Consider the following 14,550-nt stretch of genomic DNA (forward strand, 5'->3'; position numbering starts at 1 on the left):
GATTTTGCGTGTTAATTCTTACTTTCGAGTTTCTTAAATTCAAGAACTTAGTATAATTTTTTCTAAGAAGGGGTGAGACAACGCGATCATCTCCCCGGGGTGTAGTCATTCTAAGTAAAAGATGAATAGGCAAATTATATTCATATTTATATTTGAAATACATTTCAATGATTTATATAATATATACCTATAACATTTAAAAATAACATCCAGAACATAACTAGGAATCCGTCAATGTCCAACATTCAGTACTATCACCCGCCACCCCGATCAGGTGTTGTTTGGTGGTATCCTTTTGCATTGTTTTTGTTCGATTTGGGGTTCCTCGCTCACCCACCAATGCAGTAGAAATAGAATCAGGGAAGTGAACATGATGAAGGATAAATAATGCAACGTGCCCCTAACAACGGTTACGCCGAAACGGAGACAAACAAATCAAAACTAGCTCCACACGCCAGGTAGCCAGCAAATTTCAGTTCTAAGTTCGTTTAAGGTGGTTGAGAAAGTTAACAAAGTTGAGTTTTTTTCCCTGAACTCGTAACTTTTATGGACAATTCGGGTTTAGTACATTAAAAATACCATGAAAAACGTGTTCGTGTTTAGCCTACTGTTACTAATAACCGAAATCAAAGCGAAATATGTAGAAGGACACCTGAAAACCTCAGCTGTAAGTAATCAATGTAGCCTTGAGTTTTACCGAGAAAAGATTGACGCATTACGCAAATTTTTTGTTCCAAAATTAGGACTGGGCATTTCTTGCCAGATTTTGCTTTTTATCAAATCATGGAAAGTATCAGTACGAAATAGAGTACGAAAAGCGCTTTGGAGAGTTGAAACTATTGCTCTACTACGATGACAAGAAGCAATGGCCTGCTGTATACAAAACCGATAAGGTAAGTGTAGGTAGCCAAATTGAATCGAAACAAAAACCCTGGTAAACAACCGCATATTTTCCAGACTTGTACGGAAAAACTGTCCGTCCTGAACGTGCTCGATAATCAAATTGTGCCTCTAGTTCCGCGAAGCCATTACTCCGGATGCAAATTGGTAACCCAAAATAGCAAGGACACTGGTGGTTTTTCCAGGCGACCTTCTTCATCATCATCATCATCATCATCGCCATCATCGGATGTGCCACTTGGACAGAGTCCACCCGGAGAAGACGATCCACTTTCGTACGATCATTTCCTCAAAACAAGCACAACCGATTCGAGCGTCTCCATCGATGATGTTGATTTCAACATGACAGAAATCGATTTTTCCACCATGGAGACCAGCAATGGGTCGGAATCAAATGGTGGCGGCCAATCAGATGGCGCGATGTTGGTAGCGCTCAATGTGCCTTACAACAATTTGGAAAACACCACCGACTATCGGGTGTTTGTGGAAGAACTTTTCCCGGAAAGTGACAACGCGACCAGAGTTCGACGATCAGCCAAGTATGATAGCAAATTGATTGTGAGCTGCTCTAATTTCGGTAGATTTACTAGTTCGAGACAAAGGTACGACCAGATGTTTATGACTGACTGGTAGCGTGTGAATATTAAATCATTCAATTTGGTTTGGTTTGTTTTGTTGTCCTGTTTCGTTTGCAGGTGGTGGTACATCGCCATTTCTAACTGTGGCAGTAGCAAAGGTTTGGATGTGTTCTATCGTTTCAAGATGACCAACGGTGAGCCGGCGGACTTTTGGTCCGAGCATTTTTCCGCTGATGAAATGTGTAAGTTTGTTACCATTGAGAATTATTTGGAAAGAGTCTTTATGATTAGTTTTTCCGACTGCTTTGGGTTAGATTTTTTATGAATGACGAAGTAACGGTGCCTTACCAGCTCACATGACACGTGTTTTTTTCGGGTCTTTAGGTATTAAATTTTAATTTTAAAAATATCTTTTTTGAGAAATAATTATGCAACAGGTAGGGATTTTGAATGAAAAGTTTGATTTTTGAGCATTTTTTTCGAAAGCTGATAACAACTTTTGTTTGAATAAAATAAATTAGAATTTGCTCTTGCAATCACAAACCAAGCTCAAGACGTAAAAAGTTCGTCAAAGGGCAATGCTAACAAAATTTTCTAGGTACTCCATCGATTTCCAATTTTTTATAAAAAAATGTAGTTAAAAAAGTTTTCTATTTCCGAAACATTTCCAATTTTTTCCTCCCTGATACCAGCTCAAAATTCAGTTTCTCTACAATTTAAACAAATAATGACAGAACCTTCATTTGTCAGAAATTTGTAACTGGTGAATGATTTTCTTCAGTTATAAACAAAACAGTTGGATAGACTCATAAATGAATGATAAAAAGCAATCGATAGTTGAATCTGATAAAGTTAAAAAAAATCAAAAACAAGATTGAATCTGGTTTAATTCCTCCCGACTCGCTTCAGTTTGTGAAAAACTTTGTACAAATGATTTCGTTATACGTCTTAACATCGCCACTTGAATTGAAATAGGCCCTTTCTGCTTTCAACAATTTTTAGGGACATAACACGAGCGCCAAAATACAATTTACGGATAATTATTTAATTAGTAATGACGTTTTCATCAACCTCAGATTCGTGTCATAGCTTAAAAAGTTTTTCCGAATGTTTCAAAACACGTAGTTTCAACATGGCAAACTATTTTGAAATTTCATTTTAGCGTTCTCGAATTTGTCTGCGTGTGTGTACATTTTGTTTTTCTTTTTTTTTTTTTGGAAATGATCCTAAAATAACTCTGATTTGGTAATGAGGGGTAAAATTTTATCTCTATTACATATTTCATTAGAATTTCCAGATAAGCTTATACGCAAAAGGTTGTGGATTGTAGGAAGGTCATAAAATAGTCGAGTTCAATCACTTGCAGTAAGGGGGATGATCTTCTCTGCAGTTGTACATTTCCGAGACCAAATGTGCTCAGAAACATGTGGGAAAAAACTCTTGACAACCCAAAATGATGGCTTGAGGGAAATGTTCCGATATGCGTCTATCGGTTTGCGTCATAAAATTAACATTTTGAAATATTTTTCGATGGTTAAAAATCATGCGTACTGAAATAGGTCGCCAAAATTTTACGGAAATTGCTTTAAAACGAAGTTGAGAATTAGAAATTTAAAAAGTTCGAAGAATTTTAAATGCACTAAATTAGGCCGGAACAAATTTCAAATCCTTCTTTTGTCACTCAGAGTTGGAACATCGCGAGGGGGGATAATAAAAAATAACGAAAAAAACCAATAAATTGGAATAAATTGCACGAAAGCTTATACGCAACAAAATTGTGTACTATATCATTGCACAAAACCTATATAAATCAAGTAATTTTTTTTATAGAAAACCAATTAAACCAAGAATTCAAAAGGTGATACAACTCCCATCTTTCACAATTTGATAATTTTTTCAAAATTTTCATAAAATATTTCAAACTTTTATATTTAAGGGGAGGGGGGTTGTTTAAAACACTGATAGGGGTATATTAGTTACTCGGTTTTAGTTCTGGCTATTAGTAGTCTTTTATTGAAAAATCAAGTTCTCTATTAATGTCAGGTATTTCATCATATAGATTAACATCAATGTATACCGTGCGAGATCCAATGGTCGCGTATTGCCGTTTTTCTGTTGTTGTTAATAAATAATTAAACAAATTCTTGAATTTAATTTTTGAGCAACCCGTGCGCCATCTATAATGTATACTATGAACAACCTATTTTTCCAATCAAGGCTATTTTTTATTACGCTTGCTGTTTCCTGAAGCTCGACTTTCAAAATGGCTCAAAATTTTGAATTTTATCGAAGTAATAACAAATTTTGCCGATTGTCCTTATTCGGCACAAAAACATAGGGGAACTGGGTATAAAATGCGCAGTCGGGATTAGATGCTCCACCATCAGTATTTCACTAAACAAATATCGTTCAACATTTCTGAAAATGCCAGATCGTTCTATTTACATTTTTATACGTATCTAAATATTTGTGGACCTTCTAAGTTTTCTATATTGCGTCAGTTTTCTATATTCTATATACGAAAAACGAAAACAAATTTTTAAGGAGATTTTTTCAACTTTTTTCGTAAGGAATTACGGCATCTATCAGCAAAACATTTACCTGGCATCTGTTCCAATGATGGTCTTGACAATCATCACACAACGAAAAATTTCCTTATTCAATAAAATTTTTTCCGTTATTTTAAACGATTTTTAATAAACCTATCTAGGCAGGGCAAAACGTGCCATGTCCGTTTATCTTTAAGCATGTTTCATGTTTGTTTAAATTTATATGCAGTTTTCATCACAACAATTTTAAGGATATTTATATGTTGAATTGGAAAACATAACTTGAATATAAACGGATATATTTAAAATTGCTAAATTTAATATAGGTTTAATTAACTATTCACAAGAACGTCAGTATATCTGGCAGCACTGCGCGTAGCTATACATTTTTCCATCTGTGAAGTAGAAAAGAAGTGTTTTTACCTGGCAAACACTTTCGGAGGCCCTCGAATTAATAAACACTTATTAATCGTTAAACGGCGCGTTTGGGTACACACATATGCGCACTTTGCCCCAAACGAAATGGAAATCATACTTTAGAAAGCCTTTCAAAATTTAACGATTCAGACGTTAATAATTGGTATAGGTGTTCCTGTTTGTATATTTCTGGTGAAGAACAGTTCCCTTTTCAAAACTATTATCGAATTTACTGGATTCCGTTTGGAGTAATTGTAAAATCGCTTCATTTGTTAAGCTGCCTTACTACTCATTTCTTGATTATGATCTTATGAGCTTCTTAGACACATGCATCAGAATTGAATTGTTTATTTCTTAATCCATCGGACCAGAGGTCTAAATGGATGTGATGGGAAAAGCACAAGGCACAAAAACCCATCAGTGGAGATAGCATAGACGATACAATAATTAACAGAATGTAAAAACTAATACTACTGATTTACAAAATAAAAGCAATACTAAGATCTATCATCAAACAGAAAACAAAACAAAAATTAACTTAGCATTGTAGCTCGTAAGCGGTTCACAAACATATCACTCGTTAAATTAAAATCAAATTCACTACATACATTGTTGAATACTGCACACATGGAACGAATAGGCTCATTCTGACCGTAGAGTGTTCGATGAAATCCTAGCCGTAGAAATTCTCGCGTTCTCAGTTGTCTAGGCACCACGTTGAAGTCGACTCTCGCAAGAATGTTTGGCGCATCGATGTCACCGAGCAGCAATTTTCCAACAAACGCCGCCTTCAAGTATTCACGTCGGTTAGCGAGGGTATCCAGATTCAACCAGGAGCATCGCTGTGAATACGTAGGAGATTCTTCCGGGACTGGCCAGGGGCAAATTCGGAGTGCTGAGCGAGTAAATTTGGATTGTACGGATTCGATTCTACTGACCCAGGTGTCATGGCTAGGGCACCAGACGACTGCTGCAGATTCCAGGTGCGAGCGAACTAATGCACAGTATAGAGTTCGTAGACACTGTGGATTTGTGAATTCCCTAGTGGTTCGCAAAATAAATCCTAAACTCCTATTCGCTTTGGCTACGACGTAATTTAGTTGAATTGTTCTTTAATAATCATAACTGGATTTTTCAAAACGATTTTTGTGTACTTTTAAAAATGCCCTTTAAAAATTTCGTGAAGCCCTTGAAAAAAAAAAAAACATTGTATAATTTTAGTAAAATGCCTAGTTTAGACTGTAAATTGATTATTTACAGCCTAGTAGATCATTTTGAAGTGGTCTTTGTGAAATCAGGAACGGGTAATGTTAAAATTTGTTTCAAAAATTGGTTTTTCTACGGTTGCTCCGGATCTTTTACAGTCTCTAATTGACTATTCCTGTCAAAAATTCTGCAGAAAACTGCACCACCAATGAGTAGTTTGGAAAAGAGAAGGGATGTCAAGGACCAAGGATGTTTAACCTTCCCATGCCGGTCGCAAAATATCCGTTTCGGGGAAATTTGAGTTGTAGTTTGATTTCGTTCTCCTGGCTGTAAATGTTATCCGATTTTGATGATATTATATTCATTGTGTAGGTAATTTGTTCTCATTACTCAAAATTTTAAAATAAAGTCGATATGTATTACCAAGTTATCAGAAACTGGTTCAGAAAGTAAAAAGCCCGAAAAATCAATTTTATTTTTAAAATGCTCATAACTTTTGACAGTTTTTCTGTATTTAAGTGTTTCATTAATGTTAGAAATCGTTAAGAATCCATCTATCCGAACAGTGTATAGATATGTTGGGATCCAATGAAAGTTTTGACCGCTATCTCAGATCTTCCGGTAGAAAAAAATCTAACTTTAAAAAAACGATATCCAAATTTTTCTTTGCTTAGTTGTATTTTATTTCCCAATGAACCGATTTTCAAAACTCAAATTTCAATTTTTTGACGTTAATTTGATCATTATTTTCATAGAACATACTTAGTCTGTCAAAATTCCTAGTTCTTCAGTATATTGGAATGATGATAAAAAGAGATTCTGAATGTGTGCTTCGGGTCATATTGACCCGAACGGCATGGGAAGGTTAAAAAAGATCGTTTGAAAAGAGAATTGAAAGAAGTTAAAACACGGACATCACGGCTTCTATGATTAAATTTTTCATTTAGTTGATATAAAAAAGTAGGTTTAAATTCTGAATGTATAGATGCATATTTTTTAGAACACATGATCTTCATTAATATTTCCAAATTTAGATATCCTACCCTCGTACACAACATGATCTGAAGAAGAGACCTTATGAGATTTGATGACTGTGATCATAATACGGTTCAACATATGTTACTCTTTTTTATGTCAACAGCCGAGAAAATACAAAAAAATACTTAAAAATCTGAGTTTTGATCGTTTCTTCCTGTTAAAATCTCAGCCCTTGAGAGTTTAATCAAAAAACGATTTTTCATTGAATGTATTCTATGTTTAGCTAACCAAGCATATTTTATTGATTTCAAATAGCCAGAAAATCGATTTGAAATATTGCTTTTAATCCCATATTATGTTTTCGCTTTTAATCTTTGAAAACCATCATAGCGCTAACGGCTAAATATTATATTTTTTTTCATTTAAGTTGTCTTGACTATAAAATTATGTTATAAATTGTTTTGTACCAAAGCGCCGTATTTGCAAATAATATTATAAAACTAAAGTGTTGATCACAAAATTTATAAGGTAGTGTGTTGTACATAGACACTTTTTTGAAACATAGGTCCCGCGAGCTTTAACTTTCGTTATTAAAAAGTTTCAATAGACTCCAATCATAAAAGCGCTTTCGTATTTTTTTTATTATATTAAAGCGTTTGGAGTCGTTCAACTTGGCGTGCCACTAGTGTGAAAAGTTAAAAAGTTAAAATATTCCAGATTCGTTACAAATTAAATTTTTGTCATAAAAAAATAGGGGAAAAAGTGGGAAATATAGCTGAAGATTTCTCTAATAGGATTCTGGATTTGTGATTTTTTTTTTTCTAGATATGATGTTCAGCGAATTTCGTTTGACATCGAAAGCTTTGAGCGTCACCACGAAATTCATTGTGCTGCTGAATTGATACTCATCACGGTGAGTATCAATTTCAAATGATTATCTGAAAACTTGCAACTCTGCTGTATACTATTGATTGTAAACATAGGATTTCATAATGAAAATTTCACAGGAAGCAACTAGGTTTTTTATGCTTATTTTGCGTTCTGAGGTACCAAAAAAGCATTAACATAGTCGACTCATAATCAAATACTGAGGTGCTCTTTTGGCTCGAGTTTATTGAGAGAAAGAAGCCTAGCAAGGGGAGATAGATTGCTTGAGAGTGAGTTTTCCAACTTGGACCGAATTCTTCCGAATTCCTAACTTATGGGTTCGTTAATTGCAGTGAGTCTCTTAAATGCCTTTTGATACTTATAAGTTGATCATTTTCCAGATATCTTGCCGATGTTGATGGTTGAATCGATAGCCTACACATTGCTGTTGCTGTCGGTGTTCCTGTGCGCTATCGAGCTTAAATCACGGCATCTCTACCACTGCACCTACCGTTTGTTTGCTCTGAGCGTGCTGTTGCAATGGTTTGGAGTTTTGCTGCTTAGCGTTACATGGTCGAAGTACGCCGTTTCCGGAATTGGACCGTTTCCCAGCTTTGGCGGATTCTTCACAAGTGCTAGTGAGATCACTTTTCTGCTGCTGTTGTTGTTGATGGCAAAAGGATACACGATCACCAGGGCACGGTTGAAAACTTGTGCCACTGTTAAGATAACGGTTTTCACCAACATTTACGCGATTGTATACGTTTCGTTGTACATCTATCAACTGGAAGCCTTCGATCCGGGAGAAGTTCTGAATCTGTACGAATCACCAGCCGGATTTGGACTCGCCGGACTCCGATGCATTGGATGGGGATTTTTCATTTATTCGAGCGCAGCTACGATCAAAAAGTTTACTGAAAAAGCTCCCTTCTTTTACCCTTTCTCACTGTTTGGATCTATATGGATCATGAGTGGACCGATTCTAACTGTAGTCGGCGTCAACGTGCTGGACCCTTGGGTAAGGGAAAGTGTCATGCACGGTGCCTTGGCCTTGGTAGCTTTTTGTGGCCATTCTGCTTTCTTATGGCTAACGTGGCCGTCGAGGGCGAACAAAAGTTTCCCGTATCACGTGAGGACAAACCACGTGGGTATTTCTACCGTGGACGATGAGGTCAATTATCCACGACATACGTATGAACCGGCTCCACCGGAAACGGGAATGATCATCCCTCTAGCAAGGTAAAATTCATAATTAGATTTTTGTTGTTTTTTAATTAAATGTTGTTTACCTCATATTTTAGCAACACGGCCACTCTCAACGGAATCTACGATCAATACCTACGGGAAAGGGACATCTATCATAGTGCATCGACTCCGATTAGCTACGTATCGTTTCCGGCAGCTGGAAAACCGTTGAATTCGCATCCTCACAACAACATTCAAACACAGCCATACTTTCGTGGGGGACAACCGATGCCTATAACCGAAGAAAATCAACAGACCGGTTACACCGGAAGTGCTCCTCAAAGCCTAGCCATCAACAACGATGGCAATAACAACTATGGGAACGACACACTGGTAGATTCAGGCCATCCTTCATTAGACATATCGATCTCGACTAGCCCTCCCAAGTTCGAAGGGAGTATTCTGCAGCAGAACAGTACCGATTCGAATGAGAATCGACCCGGTTCTGGTCGCAGTGTTGCCGGACCTTTGAGTCCGGACGAAGAAATTGCCAGTGAAATCGCTGTCGACAAACCACAACCAACCGAAGAGCCTAAGCCGTTCAATCCGTTCATTGTGGGAGCAGCAGCAGCAGCGGAAGAAAAACGTCGGCTACCGAACAAAATCATCCTGCCAAGTTTGGAGGGGCATGGAGTAAATGCATCCGGCACTGGTAGCGCCTCATCGACAGTTCCGCGCCATCTTTTCGCCGCAAAACGCGAAGAAAGAAGCAGTTAGAAGTGTGAAGTTTTCAGAATTTGGTTTATTTCCTATTGAATTGCGTCACTTATATTTGTATGTATGAAAAATGAATAATAAAAAGCACAAAAGAACATGTAGAGCAACAACAATGTTTTACGTGATTTTTTTTTGCTTCTGTTGATAATATTTATCACTTGTAGCCTAGGACTCGTCATAAGAAGTTTTTCTTTCTGAAAATTAGCTTTTTTTTTTCTTCATTTGCGGAAAACCGATTGGATTGGAAAATTGATCAAAAGAAATTATGATTTTTCATAGCATATGAAAAACTAAAAGAGAATTAAAACAAATTTACGTTTCGTTGTAAACGAATGTGACATATGGTGCTGCCTTGAAGAAGTTTGAGACAGTAGAAATAATACAATTTTCAATCTTCGGAAATTAAGGATTTTGTTTTCGACACAGGTTTTAAAAATATATTGAAAAGAAGTACTTTTCGATACATTTTTAAAAATAGTGTCAAAAGGTGCAACTGGACCAAATACTACTGATTTAGAGTTACCTAAAATGGTGTGTTTAATAATGTCATTATTAAATTTATAACATTTGAGTTATGGTTGTAAGTGTAACACACTTTCGGGGAGCGAACAAACGAGATATTTTCACCCTCATTCTTGTTTTCGATCAAATGGCATTCGTTCGAAAGTTTTGCAATTTTGCATTCTTGTTTTGGTTCGAACGAATGTGAACCGTTCGATCTTTCGAACATCGTTCGTACGAACAAAAAACTGCATTCCCGTTTTCGATCGTAAGTATTTTTTCTGGAGCAATTGGTGGAATTTAATGCAGATTATAAAATACAAAAGTGGTTCAAAATAACATATTTTGTGCAAATTTGTGAAGAAAAAGAAACATGTGATACTTAAACTAAACATAAAAATAGATCTCATTTTAGTGGGTTGTGCCAACGTAAGAACTTTTAACTACACAAATAACACACGACGTATTACAGGACACGACACTTAACGTTCTTACTAACGGAAAAAAGGAACTAAAATTACCTTTTTGTCGACCGGTTTCGGGCTCGATGTTGCCCATCTACAGGACGATGTCCGACTGATTACGTAGAAGAAAAACACTAACACAGCATCATACTGTCACGCAGTATTTGTCGAAGAGGGGTTGGTTTTTATACATTTTTGTTTGCCAGGTTGAAAAGCGGCGAAATGATAGGCGCGTCATCCTCGTTCATTAAAGGCCTCTCTGAAGTCGTGATGTACATCGATTCCCAGGCGTTTAAATGTGACGCTTTTCGAACACATTTTTTGAATTTCACCTTTTTCCAATCTATGGAATGGTTTAATTCTGATGCATGGGCGGCTACACTAGATTCGTTGGATCTGTTGTTTTCTACGGCGTTTTTATGCTCCTTTATCCGTGTTTTAAATTTGCGCCTTGTTTGGCCAATATAGACCGCCGGGCAGGCCTCGCAAGGTATCTCGTAGATACCAGATCTTTCCTCCGGAGGCACCTTATCCTTTAGTGAACCCAAACAATCTTTTAGGGTGTTGGAACTTTTGTAAGCCACTTTCAAACCGTGGTTGGAGAGGATCTTCCGAATACCATTGGTCAGTGGTGGGTCGAACGGCAAACTGACCCTTTGGGATTCTTCCTTTTCTGGTTTGAAAGTGGTGGCATTACTTCGGAACCTTTTTCTTTCGTGTTTGCGTAGGATTTTATACACAAATTCTTCATCGTAACCGTTCAGATTGGCCGCCAAATCATTTTGGTGCACAAAAACAAGCTGCGTTTCATTCAATGGCACACCGTTTGTTCAACATACCGATGGAAAACAGCGAGTTTGAAAGCGAAAAAGAAAGGATTTTATTGGCAAATTTTCTAGAATACAAACTCATTTTTATTTAAATTATTTTAAATTTTTTTTGATTTTTTCTATGCGAGTTCCGATCTCCTACGACGGGACAACTTTCCAGCAGCAACACCCCCGCCGGCTGGTATCGGCTCCGATTTGTCGAACTTCTGGAATTCACACGAAATAGCCTGCTGAAGCTGCTGCTGTGGATGCTGCTGGAGGTTTGCTTGGTGGGCCCGATCCGCTCGAACATGATTTGCTTTTTTTTCCTTAACCCTGGCCCGTTTACGATTTTCCTGTTTCCCGGTCCGATAATAAAAAATTCACAAAATTACAATCATACAGGTTGTTTACTTTTGTTGGCACACGAGAAATGTCATTTTGATACAGCAAGGCTGCTTAGAAATTTCGAAATTCATCTGGTAACACCAACATCGAACGTATCGCATTCGAACGAAAACAAGAATAGCTTTTTCGAATTCGATCGAAAGTATCCGTTCGAACGAACGACAGATACGCCGTAAACAAGAATAAGGGTGTTTGTGTGTGATCCGCCATGTGTTAAGGTCAAGGATATTTTTCGGCATTGCAAAAAATTGTGTATGCAACTCGTTGCAATGCTTGATTTTTTCATCACTTGTCATAATTATCGTACTTACGATTCATGCTACAAAAAATTGCATTTTGCAACTTGTTGCATTAGTAACTATTTTACACAAACATTTCTAAAAGTACACAGAATCTAAAAAACGAGTGATCTATTTTTTCTTGAGTGTAATAACAAAAAGATGTAATTTTAAACTCCTTTTGGTGTAATATTAGTCTATTTTCAAAAATTTAATAGAAATAAACTGTTTTCATTTAATTTTACATTGCGTCATGCAAACATCAACCGATCAATGAAATTTATATCACAAACAATGTAAAATTATATCTGTTTGATTTAAAATTGAATGGAAATATTTAACTTGTGTTATTTCATATTTCAAGTTAGTTTGGCAAAAAGTAAACAAGTCAGAAAATTATTCGGAAACCGAGTCTTTCAAAGCAGGACCTACAGCAGCACTCCTATAGAGCCTTTTAAAGAAGTAAGTTTATGTGAAATGAAGAATGAGGTTGAAACTGATTAGTTTTCTTTTCATTACAGCAAGCTCAGATTTTTTGCAGTGACTGATATCCCGACAGTGATTATCTGGAGAAATTTTTGGTGATGCTAACCGAAAAATCATGATGTTCCGGAACCAGTCGAGGATACTGATGACGCTGATCTGTCAAAACATCTCCGTGCTGGAATCATCGGATGCCTGACGCTTTCGGTGATGGTTTGTTATGTTCAGTTTTGAAAATAAGTATAAGTTAAAAATGATACATGCGGCGTATTCATTCAAAGACAAAAGCAAAAACCTGAATATTTAGCAAAATTATCAATATTTACGATACTAAATTTCAAAATTTACATATCTGTGTATTTCGATCTAAGTTTACACGCCTCAAAAATTACATCCTTGAAAAAAATACACCGTGATAGAATTTTACGTCAAAATCGGTGTTCCGTTTTCGTGCATCGTTTTCGATCTAAATTCACACGATTTTTTTCTTGCTGTGCAAAATGCACCAAATATGGTCAATCTGTATAATGACCCAATATCATTGAGAAATGTGGGCTCAGTTATGCTTGTATGAGACTCAAATTGTGAAATTTGGAGAGAAAAAAATCTAATTTTAAGAAGTGCGCGAATTGCTTTTTTTTTAATCCATCCCCCATTATTTTCGAACTTCAGGGCTAGAGACTTCAATGGAAAGTGACGATGTAAACGACGAACCCGAAATGCATTCAAGATGTTGCAATCATAACTATGATCACAGTAGGCCTAGATTTTGGGTATTATTATCTTGCTAATTTTTTTCGCTCTGTACCTAGGTATATTTTTTTTTTGGTTGTTTAAACGCTTAAAAATCATTGAAGGTTTAACAAATGGTGAAGGAAAATGTGAAGTTTCTGAAGTGAGCAGATGTAATGGAATCAGAAAATGCAATTCCTAACAAAACTAGCAAATATTTCTCTTCCTCTGAAAGTGAGAGATTATTGTGGTATCATGGGGAGTGAAAAGTCGAAAAAAATCCGGAAAATATGTAAGTGCATCCCATACCAACCTCGAATTACAAAGAAAAAGGACAAATTACAAAGGTTTGAAAAGCAACGTAGACAATGTTTTCGACAATGTACCGTGAAAGATTTTTTTCCCTTAGAATGGTATACACTCAAGTGAAGCGCAGTTTTTCGAAATTTCGAAAAAGGTTAGGTAACAAATAACCGAATAAGATATCGATTGGAGGATTTCTTTCTAATGAACGCAAACAGTTTTTTTTTTCATATTAATTGCAACAATGAAGCAATATTTAATACTTTATTTCATTCAATCATTCCTCAATTCAACTGATTTTTTTCATGTGATCTTTTTTTTTTGTTTTTATGTGTGTTTGTTTATGTCTGTGTGTATTTGTATATTTTTTTCTGGTGTAGTTTGTGTTTGCCTGTTTTGTTTCTTAAAATTGTGTGTATCATCAACTTTATAATATTTTCTGCTTGTATTTTTCTCTCTCGCCATATTGTAATCTCTCGCGTAGGATATCAAAACAATTTTCTTTTGTTGATGATCTTATTTCTTCAACCTGTTTCTATCCTCGCTCGGTTTAATATACTTGATTTCAATACAATTATATGAATTTGTTGGTTGGTTTTGTTTTTTTTTTCTTAAGGGATTCTCATTCATTCTTTTGCTTCAATTTTTATCTCAATTTCCATTGTTTTTTTGTTTGTTTCTTGTTGTTTCAATAGTTACACAGTTACATTTCTCTTACGGGCTAGGCTTGTCCTTACATATGTAGGGTTTTCTTTTTACTGTTGCACATTACGTTTTTTTTAAACTCCTTATGTTCATCTCTCTGTCCGCATTTAAATCTCACTTGCTCGCACGGTGTGTTTCTTACTCTTACCTAGTATTGTATTTTTTTCTTCTTCTGTTTAATATATATAAATTGATAGAATCACGCACATTTTTTGTCTCGCTCTCGAACTTGTTTACACCTATGGGTTTTATTTTCCTTGTTGTAATCTGTCACACGCGTGCAAGTTTTTCAAACCTAATTTACTTTTTTGCTGATTTTTTGTTCATCTCTCTTACCTTTTTTTTCTCTGTTTTAAAACATTTACGCTTATGTCTTAGTTTTGATAATTTTTTTTGCTGCTTTCAAATAA

The 14,550-nt window shown here is 35.9% G+C and overlaps 1 protein-coding gene across 1 annotated transcript; it reads left to right on the plus strand.

The window, feature by feature from the left end:
• The first annotated feature begins 396 nt into the window (after window positions 1-396).
• LOC129741570 (transmembrane protein 145-like) lies at window positions 397-9,554 on the plus strand. The gene is made up of 6 exons (XM_055733307.1): window positions 397-667; window positions 744-893; window positions 958-1,502; window positions 1,596-1,720; window positions 7,897-8,734; window positions 8,797-9,554. Exons 1-6 carry the CDS (start codon window positions 581-583, stop codon window positions 9,455-9,457), a joined length of 2,406 nt encoding a protein of 801 aa, XP_055589282.1. The 5' UTR covers window positions 397-580; the 3' UTR covers window positions 9,458-9,554.
• The last annotated feature ends 4,996 nt before the right edge of the window (window positions 9,555-14,550 follow it).

This window comes from Uranotaenia lowii, chromosome 2 (assembly GCF_029784155.1).
Source record: "Uranotaenia lowii strain MFRU-FL chromosome 2, ASM2978415v1, whole genome shotgun sequence".
NCBI classification, from domain to species: Eukaryota; Metazoa; Arthropoda; class Insecta; order Diptera; family Culicidae; genus Uranotaenia; species Uranotaenia lowii.